Source organism: Nicotiana tomentosiformis, chromosome 5 (assembly GCF_000390325.3).
Source record: "Nicotiana tomentosiformis chromosome 5, ASM39032v3, whole genome shotgun sequence".
Lineage (NCBI taxonomy): Eukaryota > Viridiplantae > Streptophyta > Magnoliopsida > Solanales > Solanaceae > Nicotiana > Nicotiana tomentosiformis.
This window is the reverse complement of record NC_090816.1, coordinates 129667178-129687895: the sequence shown is the minus strand read 5'-3', so window position 1 is coordinate 129687895 and position 20718 is coordinate 129667178. Positions and strand designations below refer to the sequence as shown.

The following is a 20718-nucleotide window of genomic DNA, read 5'->3' as shown; positions in this document are numbered from 1 at the left end:
TAGACTAAAATATTAAAATCTATAGTTCATCCCTTGTACTTTCAAGTCTATCTAAAAAAAGGATGATACACCTTTTTATAGTATTTAGTAACAACTTAATTTTAACTTTCTACTTTACTAATAATTTATAACAAAGTTTCTATGATTTGTTTTAGACCACAAGTTTTAATTTTTTTTTTTATTCTTGCATGCACCAAGTACTCGAAAGGTTTTCCTCCAATTCTGCGCAATTACGGTCAAATTTAATATTCACTTTTACAATTTAATATTTATCTTCACATTCTAAAAGCAAACAAGTAAAATCTGTTATTTTTGGATTAGAAGTGCATTCGAGGAAAAACCTTAGCATATGAAGCCAGTCAAATGCCTAAAACATAACGCATCGTTTTGTGTCTTCAAATTTCATATAGTTACTTCTTTGTTCTATTTTATGTAGTACTTTTAGTCTGAAAAAGAATGACATATTTTTTATTTTATGAAATAATTTTATTTAATCTTTTTATTTTATTTTTAATGACATTTATAGGTGCAAAAATGTCATGATATATTAATCATCATAAATTTCGAAAGTTCTTCATTTTTTTTCTTAAATATTTTGCTCAGTCAAATACTATCCCATAAAAAAAAAAAAAAATTAAGAACCTATCATAATTATTTGGTAAAGACTAAAGTATAAGATGCAAAGAAATCAAGAAATAAGGAAGGGGTAAATATGTAACAATACCAAACTTAAAAGGAAAAAAAAAACATAAACGGTAGCTCAGTTATGTGACCCAACAGTAGAGAGAGTTCAGGATCTTGAAGGAAAACACACACACACACACACACACACAGAGTGAAGCAGAAGGAGGAGAAAAATGGATTCATCTTCATTAACATGTAAAAAGCTAACAGTAATTACAGTATTAGCAGTTTTAATCCAAGTAATTGGCCTTGCTCTTTTTGTTCTTGGTTTCTTCCCTGTAAAGCCAGCACTCTCTGGATTCAGGTACTCAACAATTAATTCCCTTCACATTTTTATATAAAGAAAAAAAATTAGAGCGTTAGTTTCATTTTAGAAAATTCAAGAATGTAATTTTGTGTTGATGTTTTTTTCTTCTTATAAGAGGTTGGAATTTTCATTTGCATTCTAGAACTGATACCTTTCTTTTTCTTCAGTGGGGTAGAGGGTTTTTATCAACCTGGAGCAGATTCAGCTGAGTTTCAGAATACCACCAATTTATCAGAAAGTCAGCTCAAATATCTGTACCAGGTTGGTTTCCTTTTTAGTTTTGGGGGGGGGGGGGGGTATTTTTGGATTAAGAAGATAATATTTATGGTTAAAAGAATTTATTCATATTGTGTTATCCCATTTATATGAAGTAGTACTATATATATAACTGCTATTATTGTGTATTATGCATACCATTTGGCATGCTACAGAATTTGTTGAGGTTCTTGAAAGTTTGAAGCTTTGGAGAGTTTACAGGAACATCTGTTCCAATAGCATGTCATGTTGTTTTCTGGGGTACATTTGGTATTATTATGAATGGCGTGTTACAAAATTTGTTAAGGTTCTTGAAAGTTTGAAACTTTTTGAGATTTTACAAGAATATATGTTCCAATAGCATGTCATGTTGTTTTCTGGTGTACATTTGATGCCATTGTTTTGTTGCCCTTAACAGTTATGGTCGTGAATTTGGTAAAACTGCAGGACTTGTCTTTGGTACCTCCTTTATTTGACCGCTTGATACTCATGGTGAGTGGTTTTGTTAGTTTAATCTTACCCAAAAGTGTTTTAGTGACGTTTGAAATCTAGGGGGCAACTTCTGGATGTTGCCATGCTTTCTTTTTAGTTTTTAGGAATAAAGCTTATATTTTTGCTGATAAAATCAAATTTCTTAGGTCATTGATGGTCTTCCAGCCGAATTCGTGCTTGGGAAAGATGGTCAACCTCCGCAGAAAGCTTTCAAGGAAGCTATGCCATATACTCAATCATTATTGAGTAAGGGAAGGGCGATTGGTTATCATGCGAAGGCTGCACCTCCCACTGTCACAATGCCTCGCTTGAAGGTAACCAAAAGGATTTTGGAGAAAATTTATGTTTGGAAAAGTAGGCTTCTCAATAGCTGTGTGTTTGCAGGCCATGGTTTCTGGTGCTGTTGGGGGATTTCTGGACGTTGCTTTCAATTTCAACACGCAAGCTCTGTTGGATGACAACATAATTGGTTAGTTGGAAAATCCTTGTTAAGATTCTATTTGATAAAGTAGAAAATCCGTGTTAAGTTATAGTTTATTAATTGATTAGGCGGTTTCCAGATTAGATGCCTTAACATGGCCCATGGTTTCTCTTCCTGTTACAGTGCAATTTCTAAAAGTTGGTTGGAAAATTGTGATGCATGGTGATGACACATGGCTTAAATTGTTTCCTGGAATGTTTTCGAGGCATGATGGTGTTAGCAGTTTCTTTGTAAGTTTGCTTTAATACCAGGAAGTTGAAGCATTCTTAGTCAATAACACTTATTTCTCTCCTTTTGCCCTTGTGGTGGTGTAGCTATTTTCTCCCTTGTGTAGTTTGTTCTGTCACACTCATCCATTAAGTTAGTTCCCTTTCCAGTTTTATGTGATTTTGAGTATCATTTCCTTCATTTATTCTCTTTAATTTACTTGATTTGCGAAAACATAGAAAGTGTCTTCAGCCATGCTAGTGAAATACCATTCTTTCAGTTATTTGTTGGATTGGATATCTTGGAGGTGAAGGGTGTAATCTACAACTAGGTTAAGATCGGAAATCTTTCGTACAGAGGTGCTTTCAGGTCTGACAAGTGGGAAGCAGAAGGAGCCTCTACTTCATCGTCGGAGAACCGGTCGACAGTACAACGCATAGTAATGAATGGTCCAGTTATAGGTGATGAAGACGTGTTGAGCAGGTGTCTGATCGGGAGCTTCGCAATCAGCAAGGAGGTGCCTACTCTTTCTAATATCCGGAGATGGGCTACCAACAAATGGAATGCAATTCCAGGGGTCCAGATGTATGAGTTACATGGCCCAAAATTCTTATTTGAGTTTCCTTCCAGAAAATTAGCTGAACACACTAAACTGGGGGAATGGAGTTGGAGAAATAATTTAATGAGTCTTGACTGGTGGTCGCCGGTTGCAGAGTGTTTGCCGGTCACTGCCAATCTCGAGTGGGTGTGGATAAGAGTATTGGGATTACCACTCCATCTATGGTCACAAAGAATTTTCAAGGAGATCGGTGATAGATGTGGTGGTTGGATCGAAACAGAGGAAGAAACTTCTCTGCGAAACCATCTTAAATGGGCTCGTCTAAAAGTGAAGGGCCCAGTAGCAGCAGTTCCCAGTAGCATTGAGGTAGAAAAAAATGGAATTATCTTCACAATTCCGATTTGGTGTGAGGCGCCGGTGATATGGAGATTTGTTTCAGAGGTGTCGGCGGTGAACAGAGGAGACATGAACAGTAACTATGACGTAGGGGTTAAAAGGGGTGATGGGATGGATCACGTGACTAAGGGCAGCTGCATTTTGAATTTGAATCATGGCCCAGTGGATAAAGAGGTGCCAGCTGGGAAGTACTCAACTGGGTCACAGGGTATGGGCCAAGGGAATCTTTTAATTTCTGGGCCTAATTGTGGGTCATTAAAGAGTCCAGAACTGGGAATTAAAAATAGATTTTCGGCTCTGGGTTCTTTTAATAAGCCCGACCCGATGGAAACAGAGATATTAGCGAACATTAGCACAAGGGAATTTGCACTGATGGAGAGAGAAGAAGAGATCTGCAACACAGAATCAACAAAACTAATGAACGTGCAAGGGTTTGAGGAAGTGGCTAGACCAACATGTCCTGAAAGAGAAACTACTCCCTTTTCTTCTCCTATTTCTGGTACAAACAAACTGCAAAATGTAGTAGTACACGAGGAACCCACAAAAGTAATGAACATGCAAGGTGGGGAGCAGGTGTTTAGAGCATCTTGCTCTCACAGAGAAATTATTCCATTTTCTTCTCTTTCTTCTGGATTAAACCAATTGATGGATGAGGAAGACCATAAGACATGGTCCGTGGATGATGCAGAACCTTTAGATGTGCAATTTATCGAGGCAGAGATGGAGGCTTCTTTGTGGGTTCATAAAAACGTTCTAAAATTGAGCAAGACATACGGGGTAAATTTTCAGGGTTGTGAAAGGGAAGCTCTAGAGCTGTTCTCAAAATTGATAGGCATAGACAAGAGTTGAGGGAGGCGTCAACAATGAAGATGTGCACGACTCCAAAAAGGAAAAAAAGGAGTTTGGAGGTTCAGAATTTGGTGTTCAATATGAATTTTCCGGAGTCAAGCTCTAGGAATAGGGGGAAATCTATTAGCAATTTGTATCAATGAAGGTCAATATTATCTCTTGGAACGTTAGGGGATTAAATTGTGTTAACAAAAGAAGAGTGGTGAAATTACTAATTGAGAATTGGAAGGCAGACATTTATTGTTTTCAAGAATCCAAGCTTGAAGGGGATGTACAAGGGTATGTGAAACAGATATGGGGTTATAGATGGGTAAAATTTGGGTGTCTAGAGGCTAGCGGTACAAGGGGGGGCATTTTGGTATTATGGGATAGCAGAGTTACTCCATAACCTGTAGTTTCTTTTCTATAAATCAAAATTTTTCATGGCATTTGTCTGGGGTATATGGGCCTCATTGTAGAGTAGAGAGGGAGAACGTTTGGTGGGAGTTAGCGGCTTCTAGGGGAGTTTTTGAAGGGCCTTGGGTTGTTTGTGGTGATTTTAACGTTACAAGATTTATGGAGGAAAGGAGGAGATGCAACAAAATTTCAAGAGCTATGAGAGAGTTTGCTAATTTCGTAGAGGATTTAGAGCTTATTGATCCACCACTTGAAGGGGGGATTTACACATGGAGTAGGGGAGTTAATTCTCGTATAGCGTCGAGATTGGATAGGTTTCTGTTCTCTGCTTACTGGGATGAAAACTTTAGGAATATCAAACAAGTTATTCTTCCAAAAGTTTTCTCAGATCATGCTCCTATTTCTCTGCAATGTGGGGTTTGGGAGAACGCAAAATCATATTTTAAGTTTGAAAATTGGTGGTTGGGGACAGAGGGTTTCAAGGATAAAATAGTTTCCTGGTGGGTTTCTTTCGATGTACAGGGCAGACCTGATTATGTTCTAGCCAAAAAACTCAGGTTGTTGAAAGTTAAGTTGAAAGAATGGAGGACATGTCAAGGGGGAAATTTGGAGGTTCTGAAAACTATCTGTTTGAACAAAATTCTTGTACTAGATGTGGCTCAAGACTCCAGGGATCTTTCTGAAGATGAGTTGGTGCAAAAGGCTAGCCTAGTCATGGAATTGGAAGAGATTGCCAAAAATGAGGAGTTAATTTGGAGGCAGAAATCAAGAGTTCAATGGTTAAATCAAGGGGATCGAAATACTAAATATTTTCAGAGGATTGCAAATGCTCACAGAAGGTTCAACAACATTGACAAGCTCAACATTAATGGGATACAAGTGGATGATAAGGAAGTTATAAACGGTGAGATCTTAGCCTTTTATCAACACTTATACACTGAATCTGAATCATGGAGGCCAGAGTTAAATTTTCCATATTGTCCTAGAATTAGTGAGGCAGAGGAGCAATGGCTACAGAGGGAATTTGAAGAGCAAGAAATCATTGAGGGATTGAAAGCTTGTGCAGCAGACAAAGCTCCGGGTCCAGATGGCTACATCATGATTTTTTTTATTCAATGCTGGGATGTGGTGAAAGAAGATTTGATGAATACTTTTCAAAACTTCCACTCACAGGAATTGTTTGAGAAGAGCCTTAATGCTACTTATGTAGCATTAATTCCAAAGAAGGCTGGGGCGATGGAATTAAAAGATTATAGACCTATAAGTCTTATAAGTAGTGTGTATAAGATCATTTCAAAGGTGTTGACAGAGAGATTGAAGACAGTCATTCACAAACTGGTTGACACTCAACAAATGGCTTTTATCAAAGGTAGGCAGATCATGGATGCAACCCTAATAGCAAACGAATGTGTTGATTCCAGGGTTAAAAGCAAGATCCCTGGGATCCTTGCCAAACTGGATATTGAGAAGGCATATGACCATATAAACTGGAACTATTTGCTGAAAACTCTTAAGAATATGGGCTTTGGACGAAAGTGGATCAAATGGATAGGTTTCTGCATCAGCACTGTTAAGTTTTCCATTATAGTTAATGGTTCTCCAGAGGGATTCTTTTCTTCACAGAGAGGGCTAAGGCAAGGAGACCCTCTATCTCCTTTCCTTTTTATAATTGTAATGGAAGGTCTGAATAGTATGATTAAGAAGGCAAATCAGGAGAGATGGATAAGGGGTTTCAAGGCAATGAATAATGTCAGTAGCAATCTGGAGATTACTCATCTGCTTTATGCAAATGATTCTTTGGTGTTCTGTGATGCTAAAGAAGAGCAAGTTAGACATCTGAGGTTGATCTTATCTGCCTTTGAAGCTGTCTCAGGGTTACATGTCAACTGGAGTAAGTCACAGGTGTACACAGTTAATGAGGTCACCAACATTCAAAGATTGGCAGGGGTGCTAGGCTGTCAAGTGGGAAATCTTCCAACAACATATTTGGGGATGCCCTTGGGAGAAAAAAATAGATCCCAGGAGTTATGGAATGAGGTGCTGGAGAGGTGTGAAAAGAAACTTGCTATATGGAAAGGAAATTATCTTTCTCTAGGAGGGAGGATTACTTTAGTCAATAGTGTGCTAGATGCTCTTCCTACTTACATGATGTCTCTTTTCCCAATTCCTGTAAAAATTGAGAAAAGAGTGGATGCTTTAAGGAGGAAATTCATATGGCAAGGGAAAAAGGAGAAGAAGGACTACAATTTGGTAAAATGGAGCACTTTGCTTAAAAGCAAGAGGGATGGAGGTTTGGGAATCAGAAATTTGAGACAACATAACAAGAGTTTGCTTATGAAGTGGCTATGGAGATTTTCTCTGGAGGATCAAGCTTTATGGAGGAAGGTTATCTGTGAAAAATATGGGGCAGATGGAAGGTGGTGTACAACAGGAGCTTCTGGAGCCTATGGTGTAAGTGTATGGAAGTCAATTAGAAAATTATGGCCAGGATTTATCAGCAATGTTAATATCAAAGTGGGGAATGGCAATAAAACTTCTTTCTGGAATGATGATTGGATTGGTAATGGACCTCTTAAAGAGGTTTTTCCAGATTTGTTCACTATAGTGCAGCAACCCCAAGCTACTGTGGCTGAGGTATGGAGTATGCAGGGGTGGAATGTTATGTTCAGAAGGTTCCTCAATGACTGGGAGGTTACGATTGTGATTGAATTCTACAAATTGTTGGATGGCTTTAAGGGCATCACAGAAGAAGAGGACAGACTTATATGAGAAAGAAAAAACGGAGGAGTATATACTGTAAAGTCAGCATATGGAATCTTGAATAGCTCTGGTCACATGACCAATGGGACATGGCACTGGAAGCACATCTGGAAGGTGAAAATCCCTTTTAAAGTGGCTTGCTTTTGTTGGCTTGTAGTCAAAGAGGCTGTTCTAACTCATGACTGTTTAACGAGGAGAGGAATGCTTATGTGTTCCAAATGTTTCTTGTGTGGAAAAGAGATTGAAACAAACAACCACCTCTTTTTACATTGCAAAGTAACTAGTAGGCTGTGGTATCTTTTCATGAGTATGAAAGGTGTGAAATGGGCAATACCTAGGACGACTGCAGAAATGTTAGATTGCTGGAATGACCCAGGGCAGAAGCATTGGTGGAGGTTGATCCCAGCATGTATTTGGTGGACAATTTGGTTGGAGAGAAATTCAAGGTGCTTTGAAGATAGAGCTAACACTGAACAGAAGATCAAGACGAATTGTATATTTTTGTTTCACTTTTGGTGTAAAGAAGCTCTGGTAGAGGATGTAGAGTCTATAGTGGATATTATTGGGTCTTTGTAACTACCACAAGTCTGGGTTTGCGTTTTTGCTCTTTTTCGAGGGTCTTGTAACTATCTTTAACCTTTAGCATAATCTTTATGCTAAAGGTTTTTCTACTTAATTTATAAAACTTGTTACTTTCTCAAAAAAAAAAAAAAGATCGAAATGCTGCTCAAGGTATAAGATTTAAATTTGCTTGTACGTGGTGCTGAAAAGTTGAAATTGTTTAGCTGCTTATGGAATTCATCCTGCAGGTTAAAGACACTGTCCAAGTAGATCAAAATGTATCTCGACACTTGGTTGATGAACTTGGTCGCACTGACTGGAGTCTTCTGGTAATCTAGTTGTCCCTTCTATTCGTCCCTTTATTTGTTAAGACATTTTCTAAAACCGGTTAAACGTTGCATGTGTAGATATTTAAATATCAGGCTTTGGTGTATATAGCCCAATCCTGACTTTTGAGTTTTGCTTTGGCTGAATAGGAGGTCTCTCAATTTTGGGAAATACGGTGCTACAAGGCTCCTACGCCCGCAATGAGCAACACTTCATCACAGTCTTCAAGAAAAAATGGCAAGCAAATATCTAGTATATATGGGCTTAGTCCCAGTGTTATCAAAGGCGAAAAGTGCAAAAAGCTCTAAGATGCGTTGGGACTTTAAGCACAAAGTGCAAATAAAGCGTGAGCTTAAATGAAAAAAGACGCAAATGGAGAAAAAATACAAATATGTATATGTAGTTCAAAACTAATAATTATAAGTATGAACAACAAATATATGGACAAAGAAATTGAAAAAAATTACGACAGAGTGAAATATCAATTGCTTAGTGTCGCCTCTTTAGGATTACACTCATTGGAAAGGAAAAGTATGCCTTAGAGCCTTGATGATGACACTGAAGTACCCACTAAGCAAGGTGAAGTGATCAACATGTTTTGTACCTTGCTTCAGGGCTTAAAAGCGCCTTTGACAACACTGCTTAGTCCTTATACTAAATATGTCATATAATCTCACTGCAGTCGGGAAAAAAAATTAGTTTGTAAAATCACCTGAGAGAAAACAAAGAGAACATAATAATATAGTTAAAGAAGAAGCATACCCAGTGGCAGCAACCAGAAGAAAGGAAGCAACTGCTGGCTTTCTGTCTAACGATATAGCAGTAATTATTGTCCTTAATCCCAACTCAGCCTAAGAAATCATCATTATCATCATCACGTTATTGTGTATTTGTCTAGGTTTCATCGTCATCTCATCATTATTGATGTTTGTAATTTAACAAGGTTTATATACTTTGACATGTGATCTGGAAAATGCCTATCACAAGCAAATTAAGTTTATGCTTAGCTAGCGGTATGAAAAGTTGTTCCTTCCATAAACTGAGGCAATCTAAGTTTTGGTTAGCATTGGAAAGAGAGATCAAGATCAATTGCCGCAAGTAGAGGAAGAGTGCTTCTCTCCCCTAGGGCTTTCCTCGACGTAGAAAGTTAGATAGAAGTAAGTGAATGGAGCTCACTTCGTTGAACTTGCTATGCTTGTGAAATGATCTTCGTTACATGCTTTGCTTTTGATGAAAGTGCTAAGGCCTCGTCGCTTAGGTTTTGGCCAACTCAGCCTCTAAGGCATTGCTTTTTCTTTGCCTGGTTTATGTTTGGACCTAGTGCTTCTTACAAACTGATTATCACTATTTTTACCACTAATCAGATGCTGAAGTAAACTAATTTTCCTTCTTGAGTATATAGTGAACTGGTCTTCATATAGGATTTAGTTCCAGAATCTGTTGCTTTGAGAGCTCAAATTTTCAACATGATTCTTATGTCTTATATTCTAAGGTCATACATGTATAGTCCTCCTTCCGTTGAATAACTATATTTACATCCTAATTGCTGGTTTTGTTAACATGCCCGATTGATGTTTCAAATTCCAACTAACACTAGTATTGAACAGCTTCCTTTTTTGAGAATAATTGTTTCCTACATACGTGGAAATCATTATTGAACTAGCAGATACACCTAGATTTTCTAGTACAAGATCCTTTTAAATTAATTTTACAGAGAGTCTATCTTGCATATTGTGTTCGGAATTTTCCTTTCAAAATAGCTGAAAGTAATCCCTCCTATCAAAATGGCTAAATCATTTCCCTTCTGAATGTGGCTTGCGTTGGTCAGTTATATTCTAAATGGGGCATCATATGAGATCCATGAACATGTTGCTGATGGTTCATCTGATTCTCTCTGTGGAATTACTTTTTTGTTTGCCACTACTTGATTTAACATAAGCTTGCACTATTTCAGATTCTTCATTATCTTGGCTTGGATCATGTTGGACATCTTGGTGGACGCAATAGGTGCTGCCATGTTACTTTTGGATTGAGTTTTTGAAGAAAAAAGATGATAATTCATTCATAACATATTCTTTGGGTGTTTATTACAGTGTGCTGATGGCCCCCAAACTTGGAGAGATGGATGAAGTGATCAAGACGATCGATCTAAATTCTTTACCTACCAATGATAATAATCAAGGACGGACACTCTTGGTTCGTGCTTCTTCCTTCTCTCCAAGAGTTGTGTAGATTACTTAATAAGCTAACCGTTTGCTGCTATATTCCGGACGTAGGAGCATTTCCCTGTTATAGATATGAAATAGTAACAAGTGATCAATTACTGTTGCTTTTAACTTTGACATTCGAGTACTTGCCCTTTTCTTTTCCTTCTCCCCTTTTCAATAATTAACTAATTCTGAAGCTTACAGTTAACATCATAACAATGTGTGCGATTCACAATCCGATAGAGACCAACTGTTTAAAATGCATCAGGCCTTCGTCATGATACAATTATAGTAGAGACATCTGGCATCATGTGTTTATTATTCCTTTGGATTTTGTCCAATGTGACTACTCATAACTGTATCTTGGATCATTGAAAGAGAAATGTAAAACCTACATCACTGTTGTCATATGCAAAACGGTCCAAAGTTTGCTAGGGCTTTATGCGCAAAGCGTAATTAAAGTGTGAGATTTAGTAAAGAAAAGTGTAATGAGGAAAAAATAAAATATATACATGTAATGTGCACAAAAATTGTAGGCACAAAAAATTATATGAACAAGAAGTCACTGCCGTATGGTGGAAAAATTATAACTGTGGAATCTTGCTGGAAATGTTGCTAGAGATGTAATAGTTTTGGAAAAAGGGGTGTCACTGGAAAGAGATGCGGTATCACCGGAATGGTGGAAACAGGTACAGTGCAGTCAGAATGTCATCGATAAGGAAAGAAACACAGTGAAACGTAGTGCCACCAAAGAAATCACCCGAAATAGATATGGTGCTGCAAAATGATCACCAAATATAAGTGTCTTTCATTGGACCACTTACCAAAAAGATACAAGACCCAAAGAAAGCCTCAGGCCAGACATAAGCTTTTTTACTCTCCATCATGATCATAGAGGCTTTGATACCATGTGATTAAATGGAAGAAAGGTAGGTCTCAAATACAATAGACACATGATATTTGTCCAATGAGGGACTATATCTAACTTAAGAATTTAACAGAACTATTATTCCAACACTAAGATTCCAATCCTAACACTTATTGTTCCAGCTTTCCATGTTAAGAACTACAATCCTTTCTCTTAAACCACAGGGCGACAAGGACTTTTTTGCTAAAAGGGATCAAAGGGGGTGATTTAGACTTATCTGCTTCTTTGGTAAAATGTTACTACGGTTTAGTCCAATAAGCCAGCACATCCTTGACATACCTGTGGATCCAAACACGATCTGGATTTTTATTGGCCCCACAGCCAATGTATTTGCAGAAAAAGGTTCTATAGCCGTATAGCGTTTAGCACTGAAACAGGACCAAGGCAGACAAGCTCCATGTGTAGTTGCTAAATGGAGGAAAACCAGTTTACTATTCTTTTCTGAAATTTTATGCTGATGTAGATTTTTTTTCTTCTTCTTTATAGCTTTCTTAACATCTGTCTATGCTAATGTGACAGTACATCACCTAATATTCCTGTTGAATGATGCAAGTGCTGTGGCATACTCTAGTTTTTGAAGATATCATTTGATTATTCAACAAACACCATACTATGGTAATCCCTTGTCTTGTTTATATTACGCACCCATCTGCAGTTGGTAGTAAGTGACCATGGAATGACTGAAAATGGAAATCACGGAGGATCATCATATGAGGAAACTGACTCTTTGGCACTTTTTATTGGTCCAACAAATTTTGGAAGCACATCAGGCACCCCTAATAAGGCCAACCAGGTATGTGGCTATGAATTTTACAGTTGATGAATATTTAATGGACTATTTCATTAGTAGAAATTGGAATCACTTGCCATTTCTTACCATTTGCGTGTTTATCTGCAAGAAACAGTTATTTGTGCTAGGTGGATAAGGGTAGCAGTACCGCCATTCTGATTAGTATGCTTTAAGAAGAAATAGCCAAGTTAGCAGAAAGTCACTAACATATAGCTAGTGTTTCACCCATGTTTTGCGTGGAAGTTAATACAAAATGATGCAATATTGGCTTTTCAAAATAGAAATCGAAATAAAAGGATTGGTAGAATAAGAATTGTCAAAAGTAATTTTATAAGTAGTGATTTTATGCCATAGTCTTTATTGAATGCTTAGGAGGTTTTCATTTAAAAAAAGAAGAAGATATCTTTGATAGTAGTTGCAGGTTTCCTTAATTGCATTAATAAGACAGATGCGATCATCAGCTTATTTATTTATTTATTTATACTTATAAATATGATGTTTCAGGTGGACCTTGCTTCAACATTAGCTCTTCTTTTTGGTGTTCCAATACCGAAGAACAATGTTGGCATGTTGATGGCAGAAACTTTCAAATCATTAACAGGTCTGAATTGGTAGTTTATGTTGTTAATGTCTGAGGCATATAGAATGTTGATATTCTGGTGATAATTGTTAAGTGTCAGAATATGTGTTACATTGTGTTGATGACTATCTAAGTAGGAGAATCTGTGGAGCCTGTGTTTGGAAATCCTGTTGCCTTCTGCATCCGCAAGTGAGGCATGGTCTTGAGGAATTGAATTCTGCATTTTCTCTTCATCTGGTTCTGTGTATCAGAACAACAAATGAGAAAGTTTCTAGCACAGTTGTTCAAGTTACCTGTAATTCATCCAATGACTAGTCCAGACTTCTGAATTGTTTCCACTTTTATCAAACTGGTTCTAAGCTTACTTAATATATTCTGACTGCAGTCTTATTGGCTGTTGTTGATTGAATGTGAAGTTGAGATGGCACAAAATATGTCATGTTTAATCATGGGAGTTAAAGGGAATTTAATCTAGTTTGGTTGCTAATGATGCAATCAAAGTTTTACATGGGGTGCTTTTCCATGTTCCTCACAATTTTTGAAAGCTTTCAGAGAATCCCAGTTTATACATATGCCTTGTGGTTCGAAAATTATCACAGGCTGTTAGCTTGATTTTCGACTGGAGAATGAAACTGGTTGCTGCTATATGCAATCACTTTGGAGATTGGCATCTATTTTATTTTACGATGGATACTAGAATGGACATTTTTGAGGGCTTAATTCTAACATGACTGAGATGGAGAGTTTTCCCTGATGGCTCATGATAGTGAATGCTAGTTCATTCGAGAGTGGAGTTCCTCAGAGTAAAATGGGCTTCACCATGGATCAAATTGAAGTATGCATTTTTAGTATTATACAACAACCACCCAGTAGAATCCCACTAGTGAGGTCTGGGGAGGGTAGAGTGTACGCATACCTTACCCCTATCCCGGAGGGGTAGAGCTTTTTTAATATTATGAAACCTAATATTGAGAGGTTATACTTCGACTCCTGAAAACTTGTCGTTGGAGTACCTTGAATAGGTTCAGGCTAATGGGAATGGTCGAAATTATCATTAGCTTTGGTGCTCAAGTCCGACAAGATAAAGCAGGCTAGATTGAATATCCTGATCGCGGCACACTTTCTATTAAATGGAAGACATAAATAGCAGCATATAGAGTTATCTGAATATAGTTTTTAGTCCTGTCATTTTTCGTGATCGTCTTGCGACTCTTGTTAAAATCATGTATTATCGTCATTTCTTGAAACGTATATGGCTAAAGTTAGTCACTTTCCTCTCTCATTTTCTTCTAGTATTTCAGTTGAACAACAACTCAGGTTATTGGAGTTGAATTCCTGGCAATTGCTTAGGCTACTTGAAGCGCAATTACCTGGTTTAGTATGTGAAAACTTCTTATGCGACGTCTTCAGGGATGATGGATCTGGTCGAACAAGAGGTTACAATAGTGTGGAAGAGACCTTTTGTTGTTTGTATATGAAGGCTGCAGATCTTCACAGATCGTGGAAATCTGGGGAAGAGAAAAGGTGGTTGACGGTTTGCAATAACCTATCTGACACACTTTTTCTCAGAACTTTTATTTGGGGAAAATACTAATTCTTGTGTTGCTTTCTTCTCATATTTGGTGTAGATCTGCTAATGAGGACAATTGTCACAGTATTCTTGTGGCATATCATAATTTCTTAAGAACTGCAAGTGAGTGGCTATCTCATAGGGCAACTGACGTGAGTTTAACCTTATAAAAGTTTTCTTTTGCATTTCCAGAAAGTAGTAGACCATATATAACTATCTCATGCTAGTGAATAGAAGAGTGTTCCACGACTTTTTTATTCTCCAGTATTACTTCCTTTTGTAAATATTCTTATAGTTTTTATTTTATGTTTTTCAGAAACCTGTTGGCCGACTTATAATTGGAGTGGCAGCTATGCTCGTTTCATGTTTGATATTGCTAAGCCTTATGTTTTTTCTAGGGAAGCAAGTCTTCTATGAGCAGAATCAGCAGTTTTTTAACGCCAAGAATGACCTGCGATGGTGGCATTTGGATGAGATTCTTATTCTGGTAGTAATTATTATTGTTGTCATAAGCATGGGATCGAGTTCTCTGGTGGAGGAAGAACAATACATATGGCATTTTGTGACATCCTCGTTTTATTTGGTATCTCTCCGAAAAGTAATGCAGCATATCACAACAAGGACAAAGCAAAATACAAGTGCTACCTTGAGTCAGAAGAGGAATAATTATATCCAGATTTGCTCAATTTTTGTGATTCTCATTTCCGGGAGACTTTTGAGAGGATGGCATCAAGGTGGCGTTAATTGGACTCATCTTCCTGACATTTCAAAATGGTTGGAGCAGGCGGGAAGCACTTATATAAAGTTTTTCCAGCTGGTGTCGGGTATCCTCCTAATCACTATAAGCTTAGTTTCTCTTCCGTGGTCCCAACGGTCAAAAAGGAATATCGTGACTGTGGTTTCCTTAATGCACTTGTTCCCTGGGTTTCTGGTTCTATATTATATCATTAGATATCAAGAACTTTCGTTCGGTACAGGTAGCTATGATGCTACTTTAATGGCTCAGATAATTTATGCCGTCCTAGGTTTCTGTTCAACGACTATTGTTGTTGCTGTACCATGGTGTATACCTCTCCAAAATCATACGCTTTCTGTGCATGAAGTCCGCTTGCCCGCCCAAAGAAAGGTTTGGGGTTTAGGTTTCAGGAATTCTGCCTATGTGATTGGCTTGAGTTATGTATATTATTGGTCTCTTTTACAGCTATTATTGCAGCAGCCCATAAACTCATTGCCTGTACTATTTCTCTTCTTGCAAGTACTAGCTAGCATTTGGTATTCTTCCGGTTCCGACCAGCATCTCAGGCAATGGGTTGAGGTCAGTTAGATCTTTTAAGTATTCATCAAAGTTCTCTTTTTTGCTTCTGCCTTTTTAGTATTTACGATGTTTTTATCTTTGAAATATCATGAGCAAGTTGTAAATTCCTAGTAAACCTAACTTGTCCTTAAAGTAAGAATCTTCAAACTCATTGCGGAAACATTTCAATTTGCAGAACATGTCAGTTAACATGGATATTCCTATATTAGTAATTTCTTGTCAAAAGAAAGCCAGTTCAAACAGACTTATCTTTGATTCTTTTTTTTTTAAATCACAATGTTTTGACTATCGAAACAACGTGTAATAATCTTTCTAGGTGTTTCTTCCCTAAATATTTAAGTTTTTTAGTCAAAATTAGATTTATGCTATTACTAATCTCTCTTAAAGTTGGTTGACTGTTGGAAAGTGAATAAGGTTAATTCAAATGGGAACAAAGGGAGTAATGAGAACGATAAATATATGACTAAAGGAAAAGAAAGCAAAACAACAATGGCATCAATATTACCAAATAAAATATGACCAAAAAGAGAAAAAAAAGAAAAAGAAAAAGAAAAAGAAAAAAAGAAGGCAAACATCATTTGATGAAGATGACCATGATTATACTTGTGTTTTCCATACTACGAAATTCAACAAATATCTTTGTTCATCCTCAATTTGTTTTAGTACTAATGCAGGGAAATATCCTTTAATTGGATGAGGGTGACATTAACTCTTTTAGATTATGGAACAACTAAATAGATGTTTAGCTTCTCTATTGCTATCAATTTCTATAATTCTATTCAATGTTCGCTAACATTCAACTTGAATTAGTCTGGTCATGTCCGCTATTGTTCAATATACATAATATTTTATGTGGTTAACAACTCTTAATACTATAACTGCTCAATGCTAGTTTCACAAGTCTTATTTTTCTCCTTTTTGTGTATCAGGTGGCTGCACTTTATTATATGGGAATGGCAGGCCATTTTGGTCTCGGCAACACCAACACCCTTGCTACAATCGATGTTGCTGGTGCTTTTATTGTAATTTTCTTGCCCAAACATCTTTGCTGTTGTGGTTTCATGCTATATTTCTGTTTTCTTCAAATTGGAAATGATCCATATTGAATCTGATGTTCCCAGTTGATTTGATTGCCAGGGTGTCTTGAACCACTCGACTATACTTTCTGGCATCTTAATGTTCATTATTACATATGCTTCACCAATGTTATACCTCCTTAGCATGGTGATGTACACTTCTGTGAAGGACACAAGTGGTTGCAACATTGGATCTTTGCTTAAGCGGACGCTTGGTTTTCCTTGTCTGGTTCCGTTGGGCTTGAATTCCATTCTTTTGATAGCTTACACAATTGTGTTGCTGCTAATGAGGAATCATTTATTTGTTTGGAGTGTATTTTCTCCCAAGTAAGTGCCACAAAAAGTTGAAATCAGGATACATGTATATATATTTTGCTTTGTCATATATCCAACAGAAGGAGAGCCTTGACTTCACTGGTAAAGTTGATGCCATGTGACCGGGAGGTCATGGGTTCGAGCCGTGGAAACAACCTCTTGCAGAAATGCAGGGTAAATCTGCATATAATAGACCCTTGTGGTCCGGCCTTTCCTCGACCTCGCGCATAGCGGGAGCTTAGTGCACCGGGCTGCCTTTTTTGTCATATATCCAACTCTTTCTTTGCAAGACAAGTTGTTTAAAATAGTTATGGTCCTTTGTTATTCATCTGATTTTTGAATTTGCATGGTAACTAAAAGCGACCTTTCTTTGTTCAGGTTCTTGTACGTCTGTGCTACGACCATTTGTGTCTGTCTTGGGGTATCTGTTGTAGCTTCAACTGTGATCTATATCTCTTTGGTCTTGGCGTTCCGAGAAAAGTTGCAGACTCATACAGACTAGTCTCAAGAAAGAGTATGACATACGACTAACCCGATCCAAGTGTTCGCTATCAAGAGGTATGCTGGTTGCTTTAGCGTTTAAGGTGATCTAAACGTTGCGGGAAAGTTGTGGATTAAAAGGAAGCATACTACGCCAAAAGCTAGCTTTCTCTATATAGCGATCCGTACTTTAACCAGAACAATTTTGACAGGAAAACTTACACCATAGCAGTTAAATGATTCTTTTTTCTGCTAAGCAGCCAAAACAGTTGACTGAGAAAACTGAAAATGTTGAGCTGTAGATTTTAATTACTAATCGAATTCTTTTTTCTTGCTTGTAAGTTAGAACAAGTTTTGGCATTTTCAATGTAATATCTGTGTGGCAGATTGTTCATGGCTCAATTTTGGACTACCAAACGGGAGAATGTGAACACAACTATGTTTGAACTTCTTGGCTGAATATGATATGCTTTGGTTTTTTATTCATATGGTTTTTTTAGTTTTATATGTAGTAATTAGTCATGTCTCAATGTTTATGAGTTAATACTAGATGTTATTCATTTGTTATCCATCGATTGATAAATTTTCAACTTCACTAAAACTAAAATTCTAGAAATTATGACCACTCCAGCTAATTTATAGTATAAGCACTATATCACAAATTCAAGTAGTCTTATAAAGAACCAAAAATGTGAAAGAATAAGAATTAACCCAAATAGCTGCTTTTTACGCAAATAGCCGGCCAAAATCAATGTTTACTTTTTATAGTTGAATACATAAATTATACATGATTATTGTTACGCGGCGCCTTCCTGAAGTTCCTTGGAAGGGCGACGTAAGGCTAGGCAACCGATGTCAGTACGGTTGCTGTCCGCCAACTGAGGTCCCCTCCGTACGCTAGACTAGATTGTCAGTGCCGTACGGGAAAACCAATGTCATGAGCAATTGAAAGAGAGCAGAAAAGAGAATTGAGAATGAAAGAAAACTTGATTGCATTGAATGAAAGCTATTACAGAAAAACAAGACGGTGTTGGGGGAGAGAGGGTGTCGGGGGGAGAGACATCATTACAGAGAATTGTTTGCTTGCTTGAAAGTTTTGATTGCTTGGTCCCCCTTAATAATGCTTAAAAAAAATAAACCAAAGTTACGTGACTAGACCTATGAAAGCTGAAAAATCACACTTAAAGAAAATGCAGCAAAATTACTCTATATTTACAATGAAAAGGACTTAGTCTTCTACAAAGCAGTAATAAGTCCGTTGGCAGCAACTTTGTCTTTAGCATCCGGGTCTGCGCGCGCGGCATTGTCTGCGCGCGCGGCGCTGTTGGCTTTTGCCTGTGGCTGGGCACTGGCGATGGCTATCGGTGGGGCGACAGAGGCACGTGCGCGCTTGTCACTTGGAGCTGCCGAGACCACGGGGCCGACCGTGGCGACGGGCGTTGGGAGGCTGGCCAGGACGCCACGGGGCGCGTCCAAGGGGTCATGGGGCATGGCTGGAAAGCCGCCCATGACATTCTCCCCCGCCTGAGTTGGCGACGTCCTCGGCGCCTTCCTTGCAAGGTAATCATCAATCAGGCTCTTGTAGGCTTTGAGGTTTGTTCCCCTCTCCTAAGTATTCTCCTCTGCATCACATCCCTGCCATTTCACCAAGAACTCCTGGTGATCTTTTCTTGAGGCGTGAATCACTCGATCATCAAGAATGGCTTCAGCACACCTTTTTCCGGTTGAATTGGGGCCTCGAATACTCGGTATTGTGAGTTGGCTTCGTGAAGGATCCTCCATATCTTCCCGAAAAGGTTTCAGGAGACTGATATGGAAAACAGGATGGATTTTCCACCAAGTTGGGGTATCCACCCGGTATGCAACTTTCCCAATGCGCCTTTCAATGGACAAGGGTCCAATATATTTTTGCAATAGGCGAGTCGTCCATTCAGCTTTGGCTGGGTCATGAAATGGCTAACGGCTTTGTTGTCTGTCTTGACCACGAATGGGGCTCCCAGTAGATAATGCCTCCAAAGGCGTAAGCAATGAACGACAACCAATAATTCTTTCTCATGGGCGGCATAGCGCCGCTCTGCATCCTTCAGTTTCCGGCTCTCGTACGCTACGAGATGCCCTTCTTGTAGCAATACTCCACCAAGTGCATAGTCGGAGGCATCCGTTTGCACTTCGAATGGCTTGGCCAAGTCAGGGAGGGCCAAGACTGGGCTACTAGACATAGCCATCTTCAATGCGTCGAAGGCCTCTGCCCGCTTGGGGCCCCAATCCCACGGGGTGGCCTTCTTGAGAAGTTCTGTCAGCGGCACTGCAATGAGGGAGTAACTTTTCACAAACCGCCGATAGAAGTTGCATAGGCCAAGGAACGACCTCAAGGCATGTATATCCTTAGGAGGCGGCCATTCTGTAATGGCCTGAATCTTCTGCTGGTCCATCTTGATCCTCCCTTCCTCGATGACATGTCCGAGGAAGTCAATTTGTTTCTGAGCAAAGGAGCACTTGGATAGCTTCGCATATAATTCGTGCTCCCGCAATCGGGCTAGGACCTTCCGCAAATGCTCCAGGTGTTCTTCTAGTGTCTGGCTATATACCACAATGTCATCCAAATAAACCACGACGAATTCATCAATGTATTCTCGGAAGACTTGGTTCATCAAGGTGCAAAATGTGGCTGGCGCGTTAGTCAAGCCAAAGGGCATAACCAGGAAGTCGTACGACCCATATCTTGTCACACAGGTCGTCTTGTGCTCATCACCATCTGCAATCCGAACTTGCCAATAACCTGTCCTCAGGTCTATTTTGGTGAATACCGTCGCACCACCCAGTCTATCAAACAAGTCTGCCATTAGCGGAATAGGGTACTTGTTTTTCACGATAATTTTGTTTAGAGCCCGGTAATCCACGCAGAGTCGTAAACTACCATCATGTTTCTTTTGGAATAGCATAGGGGACCCGTATGGGGACTTGGAGGGCACAATGATCCCTGTGTCTAGCATTTCCGTCAATTGTCTCCGAAGCTCGGTGAGTTCGGGTTGTGACATTCTGTATGGTGCCCGGGCAGGTGGCTTCGCACCCGGCACCAACTCAATCTCATGGTCCATAGTTCGCCTAGGCGGAAGACGCTTTGGCATGTCTTGTGGCATGATGTCTTCAAATTCCAGAAGTAACTCCTTCACGGGTGCAGGA

At 38.6% G+C, this 20718-nt stretch overlaps 1 protein-coding gene across 3 annotated transcripts; it reads left to right on the top strand.

The window, feature by feature from the left end:
• The first annotated feature begins 744 nt into the window (after positions 1-744).
• On the top strand, positions 745-18021 carry LOC104114906 (uncharacterized). 3 transcript variants are annotated; one of them, XM_009625452.4, is made up of 17 exons: positions 747-988; positions 1159-1252; positions 1694-1738; positions 1885-2052; positions 2123-2207; positions 2343-2449; positions 8196-8276; positions 10229-10281; positions 10368-10470; positions 12065-12202; positions 12704-12800; positions 14081-14303; positions 14408-14501; positions 14666-15664; positions 16594-16686; positions 16802-17067; positions 17434-18021. In XM_009625452.4, the coding sequence occupies exons 1-17, from the start codon at positions 858-860 to the stop codon at positions 17555-17557; spliced, it is 2901 nt and encodes a 966-aa protein (XP_009623747.1). In that variant the 5' UTR covers positions 747-857; the 3' UTR covers positions 17558-18021. The 3 variants fall into 3 exon arrangements, with proteins under 3 accessions (XP_018632734.1, XP_009623747.1, XP_009623748.1); XM_018777218.3 differs by lacking the exon at positions 17434-18021 and having other exon boundaries at positions 745-988; positions 16786-16893; XM_009625453.2 differs by lacking the exon at positions 747-988 and having other exon boundaries at positions 1665-1738.
• The last annotated feature ends 2697 nt before the right edge of the window (positions 18022-20718 follow it).